General features: G+C 43.1%; 1 protein-coding gene across 1 annotated transcript in view; it reads left to right on the top strand.

Moving 5' to 3' along the window:
- The first annotated feature begins 6,988 nt into the window (after positions 1–6,988).
- The window catches only part of LOC124477967 (protein turtle homolog B-like), a 33,832-nt gene continuing 24,448 nt past the window's right edge, over positions 6,989–16,372 (top strand). Inside the window, exons 1-2 of the mRNA XM_047036045.1 lie at positions 6,989–7,206; positions 15,600–15,797. Of these exons, the coding sequence (XP_046892001.1) occupies positions 7,143–7,206; positions 15,600–15,797 (262 nt within the window). The 5' untranslated portion in view covers positions 6,989–7,142. The remainder of the gene's footprint in view (positions 7,207–15,599; positions 15,798–16,372) is intronic.

Here is a 16,372-nt window from a genome sequence, read left to right as displayed (position 1 = left end):
TCTATATGCTAATGAACGGCATCCTGGGAATGTTTGCACTTTAAATGTAAACAAAAAATCACGAAAGCAGATACAAAATGGCTCCTAATATTTGCATTCTCATGTTCATGTACACTATATCTGTCGTCTTACAAGAGACACAGGTTTGGTCAACGTAACATTGTACACTTAAAAAAGACAACAACATTTTCATGGGAACATGGACATGTGTGAGCCCTGAAACCTTTTGTTTTTGAATTAGCAACATTGCCCATATTCTGCACATAAACATCTCGTACATAAACCAAGCATGCTAATCAGGCTGAGGTTATTTTTCAACTGAATTACATTACAAACCATCTGTGGAATCACCTCTGTATGCCTCATTCTTTCTACCTCCTTGGGTTACTTGATAGAGGGGTGGGAGCAGAATGTAAATGTCCAACCTCACAACTAAGGACTGGAATGTTAACATCTCCGAGTCTATCTGACCCTTCTCCTAAGGCCTCTTCAGTCGTCAGTCGTATGCCATCCTCAATTATGTTCAATGGATTCTAAATGGATTGCATGAGTATGGCAGCTCTCTATCTGTTTGGGGATCATCCTGTAAAATCTCCTGTAAAAACTGATCCTATATTGATCAGTTTAGACTAAAAAGTTCCCATCATTCTCCTGTAGACAGCGTACACAAAAATGTCTACCATGAATTCGCCACCACAGCGTGCGGTGAACAGAGTTCTCTCTTTTGGTGTGAGACGCATTCTTCATATAAATCTGTGAATTCACAGCCCAAAGGACGGCACCAAGCAGCGTTCTATCACCCCCGGCCCTCCCATCACACCTCCCCCCCAGCACTTAATTTAGGAAGGCAGTGATCCAATAGACTTGCACCATGTAAAAGAGACTGTAGACACATTTCCGCAACACAAAGGTAAAATTGACCTAGATCACAATTAGCAACATAATAGAGCAAACTACTGAGCAACTAGGCTACAAAGATTCCCCGCAAAGCAATAATCATTTTGAGGTTTGTTACTTTGTTAAATTACTTATATCATCTTAATTCAGTCCTTATTCTGACCCATGTGAAGTCAAGAAGGCCTGTGGATTCGAATTTGCTTCAATGTTGTGGATACATTTTACAGACGCTCTTATCCAGAGAGACAGCAAGTATAGGGACATTCCCCTGAGACGAGTAGGGTGAAGTGCCTTGTCCAAGGACACAACTTCATTTTGGCACGGCTGGGGAATCAAACTGGCAACCTTCTGATTATTAGCCTGATTCCCCAACCACTCAGCCACCGGACTCCCTACTGTATAAGCAGTGCAACTAAAGGTTAATGGTGGGTTAATGGTAGGCTACTCAGACACGTCGAAAACAACAGCCCTCTGATCCAGAAAACACTAACTCTAAGGTAACCCTCCTAACCCTGAACTGACTTCCGGATATACTGACATGACTTCTGGATATAGTGAAAATGTTCTCACACTCTTACATTCTCAAAGCTTTTTACTCATCCTTATAAGACTTGAGTGTTTCAATAATGAGTGTGTTCATGTGTCTGTGCCAGCATTTCATGTGTATGTATATTGTCAGAAGTATGAATGCATGTGTGAATATTTCACATATGAATGTGAATGCATTTCATATGTGTCGATGCGATCATTTCACATATGTGGCTGTGAGATTTCAGCAGTGTGAATGTGTGTGAATGTTTCATATGTGAATGTGTATGTGTTTCATATGTGTTTGTGTAAGGACAGTCTGAATTATTTCCTAAATGGCCCCTTATAGTGATGGGCTTCAACATTGTACACCTGTTCGAGATTTGGAAACTATGGCAACCATTCTCATTACATCCAGCTGCTAAATTGAGTTTATAGAAATGTGTTTCAGATGTGTGTAACATTGACCTTGACGACCAAATACACTAGTGTGGTGTATGTATTTGAAATAATTGGAAAATTAGTACACTACATGAGATCTTCCATTTCATTACATGGACATTCCGGCAGCGCTGCGTAGAATAAGAACGCGATGGAGGACAACTGCAGTGGGACATGGAGCAGTTATCTCAACAGCTCATCTAAACCTAGAGAGTGAATGCCCACGTCTTTCCGCCAAATTACTGTTCTGAAAATGACTGAAACAGCACTGAAAAACTGTTAGAACATATGGACCACTGTACCTTATATGCACTTGTATGTCGCTTTGGATAAAAGTGTCTGCTAAATTTATAAAACGTCAATCCGAAGGTGATAGGTTTACAAACCCAAAAGATTATGACTGAAATGAAGTTGGTCAGATACGAAAAGGGATGTTCACATAAGAGACATATTTAAAATTTCCCACTGCCAGTCAAACACATTTCTACTTAACATTTTTCCAGTGATCAAATCTCTGTTTGTACTGGATCTCTACAGTACTATCAAATTATTTTTCTTTCTATGTTAATATGACATCCAGCCATGAAATATGTAAAGGATAGTGATAGTAAATGAGGATTAAAAAAAAGTTTTTTAATTTGAAACAAATTCACATGAGAAGCAGTCAGGCATTAATGTCTGATTACCCGACCATGAGATTGAAAATAGATGAACTGGTGGAATACTTGGGAAGCCTCTTCATTTTGTCTGTAATTCTTTGGTGTTTCTCATGTTAGACACAGACCCAGGCTCCCTGTGGACATGTGTGCATCCACACATACTGTACTGGCACAAACACACTCTCTCATGCACACACACTGGAAAGAGGGAGCGAGAAAGAAAAATTGATTAATTTCCGTCTGCTTATCTGAGATGTGGAGGGGAAGGGCTTGTGTGTGAAGGCAGGCAAGGCAGACCTGCAAACGTGAATATAGAATTGATACTCATTCAAATGTCCCATAATATCAGCTGGAGATGGGCTTAGCAGAGCTACGATAAGCAGATTGTTTAGCTATTTATTTCTACTGACCGTTCCCATGCAACTTCTTCTGAGGTCTGGTCATGGCAATCGAGAGGGCTCATAGCAGGGTTTGCATGCTCTGTGTGAGTTTAAAGCATTCACCTGTATTTCTGTCTGTGAGGCAGTTTTAGTTTCAGCCATCCTGCCAGAGGCCAGTGACATCATACATGCTCCGTCAGCCTCTTAAGCCTGTTCAAAGGGCTCTCTGACTGATAAGAGTTATGTTGGATTGTACTGTAACAGTATGTTACTTCCTGGATTCCTTTATGGATTTGCATGTTTCATGGGGACTATTTATTGCTGTAAGATATAAGCCTTTCATGTTATAATGATATTAGATGCATTTGTTTGGAAAGGAATTGATCTGAATCTGAATCTTATTGACAGGATCAGGGCTTCGTAGTATCAATCTGTGTATGCTTGGCATTGCCAGTCTGTTCACTGTTGATGTTTAGCCAATACAGGTAAATCCATCTTCAGATTTGCTATATATCCATGCAGGCCTGTGCAACACCCCTGAACTTCTTCTTGGAAACCATATCATCGGAAGTCACATCTGTACTGGTCCATAATGGCATTTTCAGAGAACTTTCACAGACTACACCCACATCTTTGCTTCTCAAGTTTAGATGTTGTTTCTCTGTGGTAAATATAAAGCATGTAAAGATGAGCAGTATAACACATAATACTAATTGAGTCCTGTCGTTGTCGAGTTCCTCCTCCAGTCTCCAGATCTGCTACCTTTAAGTTCCCTTGTTGAATGAATCCCATCATTAGCATGTTGGTCCTCAGAGGCTGCAGGCCAGTGTGTTGGGAATCCCCCATTCAGGCTGAAGTGGTGACAGCTGGCACAGTGCTGCAGTGGTTGCGGTCGCTCCTGCCCGTCTACTCTCTCGCGGAAGTCTTTGTTTATTGATTACCCATATTTTCTGGCTTATAAAAAATGATGTTATTGATAATGAATGATGATGCTTCAGATTTAAATGAAGACTACCTGCCTGCTGTATACATTTAACACTTATCATCGACAGTTATCATCAAGACAATCTGTGTTAATTTTCCTTCTGTGTAGTATTTTGCGCATTCATACAAGCTCTTGCCTATGGGAAACATGCTACAGGAACATACGGCACTTATAAAACAAAAGGGAACAGAAAAAAGACCCTGTTCATTGAGTGCGGTGGCTTCCAGGAAGGAGTCCTTACATCCTGGCATCTACTGTGCGTCCAAAATCCCCAGATACATCCAGATGGTTCATTGACCATCACGTCGGCACATTGGAGAGCCCCATCTCATGTACTGTATGTCCCCACTCGGGGTAACAGATGTTAGGGGAATGAGACTGTAAGCATTTAGGAAAGGCTGTTTAATACCCAACTCAAGCTGCCCTTGTAGAAATCACGTGTGGCGAGGGCCGGATTAGCCTGCCATCCATTGGAACCATTGTGGGTTGGCAGTGACATGGTGACAGATGAAGTCTAGATGCAGAAAGCCAGAACATCTAAGCTCTATGGGTCTGCTAGCATGGACTATATGACACTGCAGCAACAGTTCATGAAAATGGTTCTTGACAAACCTCAGACTGACACCAGTTTAATAGGGGGTTGTTGAAAGGTAACACTTAGATATTTCATCCGAAAGATCATGCTATGTTATAGACTGTCCAGTTATTTACCCATGTAACCCATCAGCAATCCTGCCAAGGAAACCAATAATCCACATTTGTCTTTGGAATGCATACAATAACTGGTGAAGGCTTGATCATTTAGGCAAATCCATAAGGAAGTATAAGTACTGCAACTGTGCTTCAGTAACTATGCAAAAAGGTATACGATAATGTCAACAGCCTGTTACAGTAACAATACTTTAAAAACATTCACAGTTTTGTTGCATAACTGGAGATTATCTTGGCACTCCGATCTGTCCCCTGCTACAGTCTGTCACTCTAATCTGAAAGAAACCACAGCGTAACCCAGCCTACCAGCCCTGTCTGCTCCTACAGCCCCATAAAGCTGGGCTAATGCCATTATGCCATGTTTGTGTCGCCGTGGAAACAGAACCTGTACTTACCAGGGCTTATATGCTCCCAGAGGGTCATGATATGTCCTGGTCAGGAGAAGGTGATGTGTCAGCACTTCTGTAACTTTAGGCCTGGCCAGGGAAAGAGAGGGGGAAGGTGAGAGAGAGAGAGAGAGAGAGAGAGAGAGAGAGAGAGAGAGAGAGAGAGAGAGAGAGAGAGAGAGAGAGAAAAGAAAGAGAGAAAGAGAGAAAGAGAGAGAGATGAAATGACCTTGTGTTCAGTTTGCCATGCAGCAGTCACAGAGCAGTGTACCTCTCCTGACAGTAATTGGGAAGATGTGAGAGAGGGCAGCTCCACTCTTTGGACGACTTCATCAATTCCTGTAGAAACTGTCCCCCCTGCTTTACTGTACCATGAGAAAGACTCATTTACATACGTGTTTTACTCAACACATCGCCTCACCAATGTACACAGAAACCATATTAACAGGCCAGACATAGTTCACCTTGATAACAACATAACATTCTCGATTTGTTGGTATGTCACTTTGAATTGTCCAGTACTCCAAGACCTCGGACTGCTTGAATCACAGATGTATTTCCAAACACAGTTTGTCTCCTGATACAGCTTTCTATTGTCTGTTTCAGGTTTTGATTCTCTCTCTTGCAGGACAACAGGATGAGGCCATGAGAAAATCATCAGAGGAGATAATGTGTGCTGTGAACCAAGACAATGTTAGCCCAAATTGTACACACTAAGCTTGTTTTGATTGTTTCACAGTTTCACAACCCAATACATGCATGCCTCAACAAGGCTTCAAATTAATCACTCCTAACTGGAGTACTTGGCTATAGTGTAGTCCACTTCTTACTAAAAAATACTGTAAATATTCTTGTCATCACCTTTTTAAATGTGCTGTTAAACTTTTGAATGTCTATGGGTCTGCAGCATTGGCAATCCAGTCAACATTAGTTTTGCTTTAGTCTTTAATTGGGCAAGCACTCCCTTCTCAACACATGCTGATGCAGTCATGTGTCCATAATGCTTGGAATCAGTCTGTGAAAGGTTGGGTTGTGTGGCATGATAAACATTAGCTGACACCTTGAGAAACACAGTTGCTGAATTGCTCACATCTAATTGAGGAAAGTGCATGCATGCAGTATTAATACTCAGACTGCTTCCTGAAACATTACTAGAAATGAAGGCTAAACATGCCATAGGTGTTTGAATGTCTTTCAATAATTGACAGGTGAAATAAACCAAAAAGATAGGCTACATTTGAATCCTTTGAGGTTTGTATGTGCAATGAGCAGATCGTTCGGAATGAACGTCTTGTGGATAGTATTTCAATGCATTGGGTTTCAGTGCTGTGACATGTGCACGAGAACACCGAGCATGGATGATTACACAGCATCCCTAAACTCGCTGCTCCCTTCTTAGAAACAGGCAAACACTATTGTATCTTTTGCCACACCCATTACGTTAGCACATTAGCACATAGTACGGTAGTACAGTAGTACAAATATAACGTTTTAAATAAGTGACACTAAGGCGACCACCCACGAACGCATTAGTGACATATTAATAGCCTATGTATGCAGTTGCAGCAACACAGCCAGAACCTGTGGTAGAGTAGGCTGAATATGAAGAATACATATTTGTCCTAAGGCTCTCAGTATAATCGGTGATATTTGAACAATGATGGTGCCACGTGGTGACACTTATAAGGAGGCATTTAAAGATGCGGACTCGGCTCTCTGTCAATGCGCATGATACTGCGGTTCCACTACTACGGCACGCTCCAACTCACCTTGAATTGGTACCCGACTGTTCTCCTGTCATTCGGGTAAGAAGGGGCGGATGGATAACCAATACACGCCCCAAAGCCTCAATCACCAACCAATCCAATGATAGTAGAGGCGGACCTGCTGACTACATTCTCGCACTTGGTTTCACTATGCGCTCGTAAAGCAGCTCCGTCTACTACAACCGCGGCGGTGCAGGTGCTCTGTGTCTTTGGGAGAGGATGCGGACGGAAGGACGGGGGAGGGAAGGGATGAAGGGAATCGCAGAAAGGAAAAGATACAGAATATGAATAAAAGGCTATCGATTAGACACCGTGCGGTGCAAGGTCGAATATGAAAGATTCGTTGAACGGGGCACTTTGCGTGGTAATAGCTGGTCGGCAATAGTACTATGATTTGGTATGTGGCCACTCTGATAGCAAGTGTATTCAGCACCAGAGGAACGGCTGCTCAAGGTGAGTTGAAGTGCAATATATCTTGTTCCGCCCATAATATATTGTTTTTAGCGTCTGTACTTATGTTTTTCTGCTGGCATTTGAATTTAGTCACGATTTTATGATGACAGTCCATAGCAAGGGCTGTATTTCATTGTAACAAATGGCTGCATTTCGCAAGTCACGTGAAACTTCAGCTTTAGTTAATTGGTATTAGTGAATGTTTAATGGGAAAATAGCTCTCGTTTGAAAACAATACTTGGTTTTAAATGAAGAAATGAAACGTAAACCTCTGGTAGCCTACATTTGATGTGGAAAATAATTTTTCAATTGCCCAATAGCTTCTGAACCCCAGACTACCAGTGAGCTAGACCACAAGGATGTGGCATAGTGAGTACTAAAAGCAATTCTGTAGGTAATTGTTATATAAAGAAAGCAAAAGCAAAAACCATGATTTAATCTAGCATGATATCTGATGATAACTCATAATCAGTTACAGTAGAAATCATAGTTTCACAATTTCAAAAAGGGGTGTGACCAAATCTGTGTTTTACATGGAAAGGTAACTAATATAAGGTATATATTTTAATTTTTGAATAAGCTTAACATTAGATTATGTTTGATGTTTTGTGTAGTCCTGTGCATCTTGCGATGGATATTTGCTATGCAATATTTGAGAGGGCAAGGCACATTGCTGTATCTGGATGACATGAACTGTTTCGATTTGAGTACTGCATATCAGCATGGATGGAGTTATTGTCTGGAGAGCAGCAATTATAAGTTTCCTTATCAATAATTCAAGTTTGTTCCCATTTTTATGAGCTCACTATATTGACCTATGGACTTACTTAACCTTGCTTTTCCATTTGTGTCCAGGTGAGGGAGACATTTTTCAAGAGGTCACCTGATAACTCTGACCCCTCATTCCCAAACAAAGAAACTTAGGGCCATGTATTCGTTTTAAACCCCAAAAGATTTTGTTTCAAATATTCAAATATTCTGGCACTGAAGACACAGTGTTATCTGTGAACAATGACTGTTGTTTGGAAACCAAATACTGAATGCATTTGATATAATTCCTTGTTGTGTAAACTACTTGGCGAATAAAACTGATTCAGATTCAGATTCTGATCATGCTTAGCTTAATGGCATAAATAATCAGTATTATCATGTATGAACTGAGTTGGTTTTAACTTTTTAAATCTCTGGCTTCCATGCTTCCAATGGAACTGAGTACGAGACCTGTGAACGGATTCATTCCAATTAAACAAATCTGAAAACCTTAAACATGAATTCTAACCTTGCATCAAACCACTAAATATTGAATGAATTGAGCATGGTCACTTCCTTTTAATTACTTTTATGAATTCATTTAGTAGACACACTTGCCCAAAGCAATGTAATGGGGAGATTGGAGCCTATGATCTGTTAATCTACAGTCGTATGTTTTAATGACTATGCTAAACCTGTATTCTGTCCGTCAGTTCTGCAGTCTGTCCAGGTCTGGGGACTAGACGGTACAGTGGATGAGGTGGCAGGAGTAGCAGGTCCAAGCCCAGGGTCAATCCCATTTCAAAGCAATCAATTTAGCGAATTAATAAATACATTAAAAATTTTGTAAAAATACTATAGACACGAATTGTATTTCAATATAGCTCCTGAACTAACTGGTGGTTAAATGGAATTGACCTCAACAAACCTCAATCCTCTGCGCCATGTGTGTTCGTAGTAGTCCACTTACCCATCGCAGCTGTTTTCTCATTTTACTCCTGACTCTCACGTTCTCTTACTCATTCATAGTATGGGAGCAAGACAGGGATAATTCAATGCAGTCTTCATTCCCTAACTCACTCACCCTCCTCTCCTGTTTGCTTTGTTGCACCACTACTACTCATTGACACAGCCTCCTTTTACTAGATCAAGTTGTGATCTAGTAAACTCCTTTCTCACTCATTCATTCGTTGACATCGACTCTCACTTTCAGGCATATGCTCTACTTTCTCTGTCCCAGTCGAGGGAGTGAGGCCTGTGAGCTGAGGCTAGAGAAAGCCCAGCTCTCAAGCTGTGGTAGGCAGACTCCTGCCAACACAGCACTGGGCATCTGCCAGCTCTTTCTGCTTTCTCCACTCCTCTCCGCTCAGCCAGTACCGTCCCTGTGGAATCTCCCTGCAAACAAAGCCTAGGGCATTCTGGGATAGCCAGGATAAGTAAGGGGGTCTAGTTAGAGGACAGAACCCCCCCCCCCCCCTGCTGTCTCCTGGGGCTTGACTTCTCATGCCCTGAGGAATGACCTCAAACAAACTTTATACCCCCCCCCCCCCCCCCCCCCTCAAGTATAATGAGGAATCGCATTATGCAATGCTTGTGTATGCAGACATTCAAAGAAGTTTGGCTACCAGTCAGTGACTCATGTTTTATTTACTCATTTGATGTGAATCTGTCTGGCCTCACTGAACGTCCAGACCAGACAAGAAGGACTGCAGGCCCTATCCCTTAAGGAAAGGAAGCTCCTGCTTCTCTCACGTGAACCCTCAGGGTCGGAAAAGAGCCAAGTACTTCTCCAGGCAGCCGAGGAGAAAATGGATTCCATCACTGAACAGGGAGGGTCGAAGGATTTAAATGGGGGGAAACAAATAACAGTCATATTATTGGGCTCAGCAGAATTCAGGAGATTCACTGTAGTGTTATTGACACAGTGAGAGAGACAAGATTGCCGCAGAGCGAGAGGGGTCTGCAATACATGGTAGTGAAAGATGGAGAGAAAGGAAGAGAGAGAGAGAAGAGAGAAAGGAGAGAGGGGTGGAGACTGTAATATGATGTTGGATATAATGAAATGATCTGACAGAGAGGTACAGGCAAGCTTTGGGTTTAACTGAGAAGCTTGCCTGAAAGAACCCTAGCATATCATGAAATGTATTGAGCAGATCCTATCACTTACAGTTATTTGGAGCTATGCTGATCTGAGAGATTTATTAACGTTGAATAAACATTATTTTCCATAACCCACTGTAATTAGACAAGGCCATATAAGCAAGTTAATATGCTCTAATAGTGCTGTACCAATAGGGCTTTTAATGATATACATCTACAGAATGGTTAAGGAATTTACTGCCTCTGTTTGACCTGAGTATGTGGGTATGTGGATGTGGATTGTGTCTCTGTTGGCATATGTGTAAAAATGACATCAGGGACTATTAAACACCTGGTACAGACACCTCTTCCCCGTCTTACTGTCTTTAATATGCCTCTCTGGCAGTGCCCAGCGGTATCGGTCTGCCCTTTGGGCATCTGGCAAGCCTTGCCCATTTCACACCAGCTCTGAGTGTTCTTGAGCATGTTTTTTGGGGTGCATGCGTATGAGATGTTTGTGTGAGTGTGTCTCCACATCCGTACATATGTACACGTGTTTATATTTTGTATGTGCATTTGTATTGGTGTATGCGTGTGTTGCTCCGGCAGAAGCAGGTGTCAGCTTATTCGAGGCCGAGGCCCCTCTCTAACTGGGCCCAGCTAGTGTGCGTGGGCTGGTCCTTCAAAGAGGACCGGAGGAAGAACAGACTAGACTTGAAGTTAGATGGCAAAGAGGTTACTATCTGTCAGCTGAATCACCCTCTTGGTCTTAAAAGACAGTGGCCAAGTTTTCATACTGCAGGATAGGAGGCAGTTAGCTCAGTGCTTGTGAATATGTGTGGGCCCTTGTGTGTTTAGCCTAGCAGACAAAGCATACTTCTGTTGCTTTGTGTAGGAGGCAAGGGGGAGAAACTGCGCTGTAGTTGGTAGTGGCTATGTTGGATGAATTATATACCGTTTCAAAAAAAATATTCAATAGAGAGGAAAAAAATATTCAGTAGAGAGGAGATATAACACCTTTTTTACTGCAGTGTAGTGACCAATGGGAAGCTCTCAGAATGGTCATTGTGTAAGCCTGTGTGTGTGTGTGTGTGTGTGTGTGTGTGTGTGTGTGTGTGTGTGTGTATAGGCGTGGGTTGAGTGGAGGACACAGGGAAGTGTCTCTTTTGTGTTACATGAGTCATGTCCAAATGTCATGTATCACTGTGATGTTTTTACTCAACCCTGAGTTTGACAGACTGCTTGTGGATCTGCTAGAGTAGGACTGAGTCACTGACCTGCTGGTCCTTCTGTAACAGTGGTGTCCTTCTTGATACTGTCCCATGGTCCCACGATCTTCATGTAGTTGTTTACTTTAGGGTTATGCACACTATGTAATAGTTCACACTGGCAGTCTAAGAATGCTACTGGCTGTCATCGCTTCTAACTAATCTCAATACAGACACTTCACACTTATAGACCCCCCCTGTCCCCTCACACACACAAACACCTTTCTAATGTGACCTTCAGCACATGCAGGCTCGCATTCAATTACTGCCCTGTCAGAGGCCTGTCCAGCCCCCTAGCTTCATGTCCTTGAGGCTCTCTCTGGTCAGCTCCATACTCTATTACTTCCTGTACGCCGTGTCGCCCGTCCATCGTGGTTTTGCACTAAAAATCCAGTTCTCAGCGTGTCACGCCTTGGCAATGTGTGGCCGTGTTGAGTGCTGCATATGTCATTTTAAGTTCTCTTTTGTTAACGCCAAGCTTCACAAATCTCAACCTTCCGTAAGGCTGCTGTAGATATGAGTCCCGAGCACTCCCGGAACATTTATAGAGAGATTTTCTGAGTCACAAAGAAGATTTAGGCACCCTAGAGTGAGCAAAGCCTCCAGTATAGTCCCCAAAAAATCCAGCCCAGAATATTCATATTGTTTCTCATTATTTTTCTCTATATTTATTCACATTCTATGTGATATTTCATGATATTGGCCCTCATTAATGTCACAAATTTTTCAGAAACATTTTTCTGGCTGCATAATTATTGCCCAAAGTGCCTAGAGCGTCCATACACAGATCTATGATCATCACTGCAAGCACAGTGCAGAGTACTTTTCATGCAAGTCCTATTATCAGGCCAGCCACTTGAAAAAACACTGGTTGAAAAACCTCCAGTGGATTTTAACTCCTGGCTGTCCCAGCTGCTTCGACAGTGATGATTCATGTGCTGCCCTGGACAGATGTTGATCGACTCTGAGCAGATGCCTTTTATTGATTAAGTGAGTTGCAACAGAAGGAGGTGACACGGCATGTGTACAGTTGCTGCTGCTGTTACTGGGAGTGAACCTGCCTATTTAACCTGCGCCAAATAATGGAGATGTATTCTCCTGCATTGTGCTTTGGGACATAGGCCGCCTTTGATTTAGCTAATTTACAGGTGAGAAGTAGACAGCAGATATCACTGAGGGAAGTGTAGTTCATTTTGTAAAGTGCATAGTAGCCTATACTGTACATTGATCTACGTATTTATAGTTTCAATGTCGTACATAAACCACATCGTTTGTTGTCTAATGAGATGTACACTGTAGCTTCAGAGACAATTTTTTTTCTTTCTCTGTCTTTGTGTTCGTTTAGCTTCCATTCCATACCCTGGGTGCAATAAATTGTTTCTCCGTTGTCATAGTTACAACACTAAGCCAACAGAGGGTGGGCTGGTATCTTGACTTGGGATCTTTTTTGGGATGTATTGGTGCCTGTGTGATGGAGTGTGTGTGGGGTCGGACCTCAGCGCATGAACACATAGAGCAGGAAGGCTTGTCTCATGATTTGCACAGCTGGCATTTATGTCTTGTTGAGAGCGTAAATATGTTCCCTCGAAAAAGGCCCCATAAACCCAAGCAGGTCACTGTGTCTCCATTAAGGAAATGAAAACGGCAGTAGCAGTGACCGGGCCTGTGCTGATCGTCCCCTTGTGATGATCTCATAAAGGGATTGGGGAGTTATTAGCCAGGCAGTATATTATCCTGGGTCTTTATAGCAATTCATCTACCCACGATTGCTTTCACTGGGACCAAGATCCCCAAATAATGTTGAACTGATACCTAAACCGTTGAACTTAGCCGTATGGAGAGAAGTATAAGGGTTGCCTCCCATCCTAATAACCCAGGTGTCCATAGTACCATGTGACAAACTGACATTTTTGAGGTCCAGAAGTGTAGGACTGTCTTATTCCAAGGGTGTGGTTTAGAGGACACTTATACTACACTTAATGTTGACCCAATTAAAAGATTAAGTTCTCTTCATTTAACTGTACTTCAGAATCTTTTTATTTAAAAACGCATTCTTAATAAGTTGTTGTTTTCCATCACAGATGGGTTGCAACTGCGTCAAATATTTTCCTGAAAATAGATCTTGTCATCAAGCAGCCTTCAGAGAACTTTGGGGTTTGTATGGAGTAGAGATGCAATCAGGAGCATCTGCACAATGTCGGGAGTGCTAATGAAGCCGGAGGTGATATGAACCAATTTAGAAAGCGTCAGAGTGTAGAGTGTTGGGTTTTCTGGAAGACTAGGAAGATTCCGAGAGGATCATGTGACTGGGTTCTACCAGGGAGGAGGTAGAGCATTAGAAGGTCCTACATGGTGGACCTGTAATACCATGGCTATAGTCACAACAACACTTGCTCCCTCCCACTCCTTCTTTGCTCTATCTTTCTCTACTACTCTCTTTTTACCTTGCGTTTACTGGTTTCACTCTTGTAAAACTGTATTACTGGCAGTGACCTACATTTTCACAGCTTTGAGACCCCCCCCCCCCCTCCATCCTTCAGCTGAGTAACTTATGTTGCCTTGTCTCTAGTTTATTTAGTGTGGATTTTAGTATTAAGGGGCTGTTTTGTGGTCATGTGGAAGGTCCAGTGACTTGTGATTTGTGCACGTGTACCACTGGGTCAGTTGTTAGGGCTAAGCCATGGCTTCTTATCGTGATTTTTGTGCTCTCTTACCAGGGAGACACAATGGCAGGGCAGTTTCTAGGAGGAAGGTCCGTGACTGGCAGACCACGGCTCCACTTTACAAAAAGTGTAATTTGATTAAATCTGCTCTGTTTCAGTCCCAAAGCTGTGCTGGCTAAACGCAATAAAGTGGATTAACTCTTCCACCGGATAAAGCAGATTAAACTGGTAAAAACAATCACTAACTCATTCATAGGGCCTTCAGAGGTGATGCCCAAAAGATCTTTGACTGAGCCTTGCCAAAGAAAAGACAGGACATAATATTTAGTATGTTTTGTATGCAAAATACCGCCAATGGTAGGATTGGTAGTTACACTGGTGTAAAGCAGAGGAGTTGATGTCGCTTCCATAGAGATGGAGCATCTGAATACTGCTACCTTCTTCCTGAGGTGAAGGCTGCAGGAAGACTCCAGTACATGGAAGATGTACTTCCTGGAAAAATTTGCCTTGATAATGCAAATCATACTGTTAATGAAAGTGCTAAGTTATTCAGCTGGTGTTACTGGAGAGTGAACCGTCAGCATGTCTCTTGATCCCCAAAGCGATTTTCCCCGTGGGTGAAGGCAGGCAGCCATGCTTGCTCTGACGGGGGAGGAGATCCAGGCTCAATGAGAGCGGGGGAGGCAGCCGCATAAAATCCATTCCCAGAGTGAGGGTTCTGCTGAGGCAGGTACGCTGACCTTTCAGCCGTCCGATAGGTCAGCGCTCGGCAGCGTGCCTGGAGATCCGTGGCAAAACGCCAGGGCTGGTTCCGTGGTTACCGTGGCACTCATAGTAAAGCTCATCTGAGCAGGAGCCAGCTTTGATCAATGGAGCCTTCTGGCCTGCTTGCGTACAATCTGCTACACCACAGTTGGACATACCACATTCACCAGGAAAGACACCACCAGGAAAGAGCAACTAAGCGCAGCTAGTTCTGGCAGGGCAACCGGGCAGCGCGCGTCAGTCAGTGATCGGGGACGTAAGGTGTCTTACTCCACCTTCCTTACTCCTCCCACTACCACACCCATGTAGCAGCGCATATCCATTGGGCCACGTCTGATAAGGCGTCTTTAAAAGACGCGCGGATATGCACACACTCACCCCGGTCGTTGTATGATCAGTGCTGCTGCCACCCTCCACCGTCCCCTTCTCCCCCATGCTGTCTGTGTATCTATCCAACAGGGGGATTATATCTCTATTGCTCCCTGCCTCATATGTCATGTATGTATGTGTTGCATCGAGGAGGCAGGGAGTGCTTCCCTTAGATCATCCACTCCGCCAAAGTAAATCTACATGTCCATGTCATGTAACAATAAATGCTCAAATCTAATACGTGATTGTCTTGACTGAACTGTGATGGCTTTACGGCAGAAAGAAGGATGTAGAAAGGGAGGAGCGTTGAGCACCACACCTTGGGCCTAGTTTCTGGACCTTACTGCTGTGTGGTTTAAAAGCTTGCTCAGCAGAATGTCAGTTTTTCAGTGTACTGTAGTAAAAGCCTTATCCTCCGCCTCCCCCTTTCTTGTTGTATCGTCTATGAAACTACACTTATATCACTGTGGCTGATTTCCTGTCTCCCCCCCACCCCCAGGTGCCCACGGTGTGAGAGAAGAGCCCCGTTTTGTGACGGCGCGAGCTGGAGAGAGCGTGATTCTAGGATGTGACGTGTCCCCTCCCCTGGACGGCCAGCAGCCCCCCTACGTGGTGGAGTGGTTCAAGTTTGGAGTGCCAATCCCCTTGTTCATCAACTTCCGCTTCTACCCTCCCCATGTGGACCCGGAGTACACAGGTAGGAGCCTCCACCCTCCCAGGCGCCTTGCTAGACAGAACGCTTTATTGGGGGCACAGGCCTCTACTTATTATATGGACAGGTCAGGGACGTAAGTTTGATATCAGCTTTGGTAGAGACATCAATAGTTAATGCGAGCGCAAGCCAATTTTTTTTCTGAATAACTAATACACAAATACAGTTTTTTGAGCTTCGTGTCACACAATATGTTGGACTCTGTTGTTATTCTGTTTGAGTGCCAATAAGATGATCAGTTGGCTTATTATTTAGAAACTTTCTTTACTTTCATAGTGTTTTCTTAGCCTATTGGCCTTCCTAAGTTCTGATTTGCGTGCCGACACCTGGACTTATGTTTGTGCCCTGCAGTGGCTGTTATAGCAAGCATAGAAGACCGCGCGGACATGGAATGCTGCGAGCACACATCAGTTTATGTTTTTGGATGTTTTGCAACGATAATGTGCTACGTACCTTCTCGGGACTTGTCAATCTTATTTAATGGGAAATAAAACTTTCATTTTAATCTGATCCTGGGTCATTTTTTCTCCCTGCAGCGGTGAGCTTAAGGCAGCCTGTTT

This window comes from Hypomesus transpacificus, chromosome 15 (assembly GCF_021917145.1).
Source record: "Hypomesus transpacificus isolate Combined female chromosome 15, fHypTra1, whole genome shotgun sequence".
Lineage (NCBI taxonomy): Eukaryota > Metazoa > Chordata > Actinopteri > Osmeriformes > Osmeridae > Hypomesus > Hypomesus transpacificus.
This window is presented reverse-complemented; position numbering and strand designations above follow the sequence as displayed.